The 2,923-nt window shown below is 43.6% G+C and overlaps 1 protein-coding gene across 1 annotated transcript in view; it reads right to left on the bottom strand.

Annotated features, from left to right (window-relative positions):
* LOC101849137 (acidic mammalian chitinase) overlaps positions 1 to 2,923 on the bottom strand; it is a gene marked incomplete in the record, with an annotated part of 33,335 nt that overhangs the window by 16,626 nt on the left and 13,786 nt on the right. Inside the window, 2 exon segments of the mRNA XM_013084511.2 lie at positions 838 to 1,001; positions 2,724 to 2,878. Coding sequence (XP_012939965.1) covers positions 838 to 1,001; positions 2,724 to 2,878 — 319 coding nt within the window.

Here is a 2,923-nt window from a genome sequence, read left to right as displayed (position 1 = left end):
CCCCCACACACACACAAACACACACACACACGCAGTATGCTTGCACTCACATACAGGCTCACATTCATATGCACAATAAAATTGTGAACAGTAATAATACAAAGAATTATAATGTAATGTTTTAACCCATAATTTTATATTTTGCCGTTAAGTTGGAAATTTTCTGGAAAGTAATTGATTTGCAACAGTTTCAGTGGCTATATGTGTGATCTGCAGCAAATAATACGCAGTTTGACCCCCCAAATCAGTGCATCTTTGAGGGGAAGTGTGTCTCCGAATACTTCCAGGGTGCTCGCCGGAGACGTTTCCGAATATCTTCTGCCCCGTCTAATACAATTTCGGCACCATAAAAAAAGGTTGTCTCTCTTATACCGGTGCCCATTACGGATGGGATCTGGTCGGATCGGGTCGGGTCGGGTGGGGTCGATCGCCCCACTCGTTTCCTGAAAGTCGGGTGCGATGGGTTTGTGCCACGATAGCCGCTTTGCCCCCTCAATCTGGCTAACAAACCGACCCGACCCGACTCGATCCCTCAATAGGCACCCCGTATTACTGGAACATGCTCTGGTGTGGTTTGCTCCTTCTTCCAAAATCTAACATCTATCTTTTTTATCTCTCCTCCTTCTGGGATAATAAAGTATTATATATCTCTTATTTTATCTTATCTTTGTACGTCACAACTCTCCAGTCAAAAGGCCTGCAGTGACAAAAAGATCCAACTATTTATATGGGTTTACAATTCAATACCTACTTAACTTAAATCTCATCTTCGGCATCTTCTTTTTATGACCTATCTGTGTTGCAAGTGCCGTATGTAAAACTCTTACGAAAACTCACAGGGAGTTGGCGGCTGATTGGTGTAGACAGGGGGAGAGGTCACGGGTTGGTAGGGGGGCCTGTTGGTCACCACAGGGGGGAACGTCCTTGGGGGCAAGGTCACGGGGGCGGAGGTCACAGGGGCAGAGGTCACCACAGGGCCCACGACAGGTCCGGGCCCAGCTCTGGATGAGATAAGATAGATAAGATATGATGAGATACGATAAGATAAGACGTGATAAGATAAGATAAAATATGATAAATGAAGTAAGATACAACAGGATATCATTTTATGGTACATGTGGGAATTTTCCTCAGCTTCAAAGGAATTCTAAAAACATATAACATACACTATAATATTGTATATTACTTTTTTTTAAAAATCAATATGAAGACAAAAAATTAGAGCTGACAAATAACGCAACGTGTCACATTACAAACAACATGCATTTTGAATTGGGTTGTGGATGGTTGGCAGGTGCTCTGGTATGGTTTGCCTTCTCTTTCTTTTCAACCAAACGTGTCTCATCCTTATTTCTTCTCCTAACTTGCTTAACGAGGGGCATACCAAAAGTGTTTTTTTTACCTGACCTTGAAGGAATAAAGGTAGAAAGCTGAAATTTGGTACTGAGCTTAGTCTTTCTTCATGTAGTCGCCATCCAGAGTTCTACACGTTTGCCATCTGTGTATGACCTTGAGAAGACCTTGAGAATAAAGGACCCCTCTATGTCAGAAAACCAGCCCTCTACCGCTTCTTTGACCTCATCCTCATTTTTTTTACACCAAAATTTTATCACAGCATAGGATGGGCAGTCTGCTCCATATACGGCATGCATCTCCGTAAAAATATCCTGTAGTTGCTTGCCTTACAAAAACAAATACTTCACAACTGCACTGCGCTCAATGTTCTTCATTTTTTATGTTGAAACTGGAGAACAACATACCCCCATTCACTTACGGTGTGCTGGTGGTAAAACCAGTAATCTGAAATTCCCCAAAATTTGCAAGCATTCTAGGAAGATAATTGTTGGCCTTCACACCAAATTTTAGCTTTCTACCAAGGACTTCTACCGTTATTTCTTCATGGTCAGGTAAAAAACTTTTGGTATGCCGTCGGTGGCATCGGTGGCTTAGTGGTTAGGCTCTCGGACTCGCAACCGTTAGGTCGTGGGTTCGAATCCCGTCAGGGGCCCGACGTTGTGTCCTTGGGAAAGGCACTTTGCACAAATTTTCCTCACTTCACCCAGGTGGAAATGTGTTCCCGGCTATAGATAGTGAACGATCTGGTCAGTTTGATAGTGTTTGAGCGTGTGAAATCCGCAGCTTGCACTGTATGCTTCCGCGGAAGCCGAGTATGTTTCTGAGTGTTCTCAGAGGGTCTGCTGGGGTAGTAATGGTTGTAAAGCGCATAGAGCTTGCTCTTGAGAATGGATATGCGCTATATAAATGCAATAATTATTATTATTATTATGCCCCTCAAATATATGCTACTCTCCAGTAACACCTCTAACATTCGGCACGGTGACCTATTTGTGTAGCAAGTATAAAGGGTATAATGTGGCGTCGGTAGTCTAGTGGTTGTCTAAGGTCGTAGGTTTGAATCCCGTCAGAGACCAGACGTTTTATCCTTTCGAAGGGCATTTTACAATATTTACAAAAACATTAAATGTTCCTCACTTCACCCAAGTGGGAATAGATACCTGGCTATAGACAGTGAATGGGCTTGTTAGTTTCTTGGAAAATCACTCCAAATATTCAACTTATTGATTTAAAAACAGAAACGACTTGTTTGAATACTCAAACTCAATCGAAACTGACTTGCGGCACTTATATGACCTTATTATGTTGCAAGTGCCGTAAAACTCTTGCTAAGACAGACAAACAAACAAACAAACAAACAAACTGACTTGGGGCAGTTCTCGAAAGTCCCGGACCGGAATTCGTTGTTGGCGGCGTTGATGAGCGGGTACTTGCCCTGGTTGCAGGAAGTGCCTTTGAAGTCGTCCAGGTCGAGCGCCCAGTACATGACACCTCCGAAGCCTTGTTGTTTCGCATAACACGCCTGGGGATTGGGGGCGGAGGGTGAGGGGAGGGGTGAGGGGGAAGG

The sequence above is a fragment of the Aplysia californica genome, unplaced genomic scaffold (genome assembly GCF_000002075.1).
Source record: "Aplysia californica isolate F4 #8 unplaced genomic scaffold, AplCal3.0 scaffold00299, whole genome shotgun sequence".
NCBI lineage: Eukaryota > Metazoa > Mollusca > Gastropoda > Aplysiida > Aplysiidae > Aplysia > Aplysia californica.
This window is presented reverse-complemented; position numbering and strand designations above follow the sequence as displayed.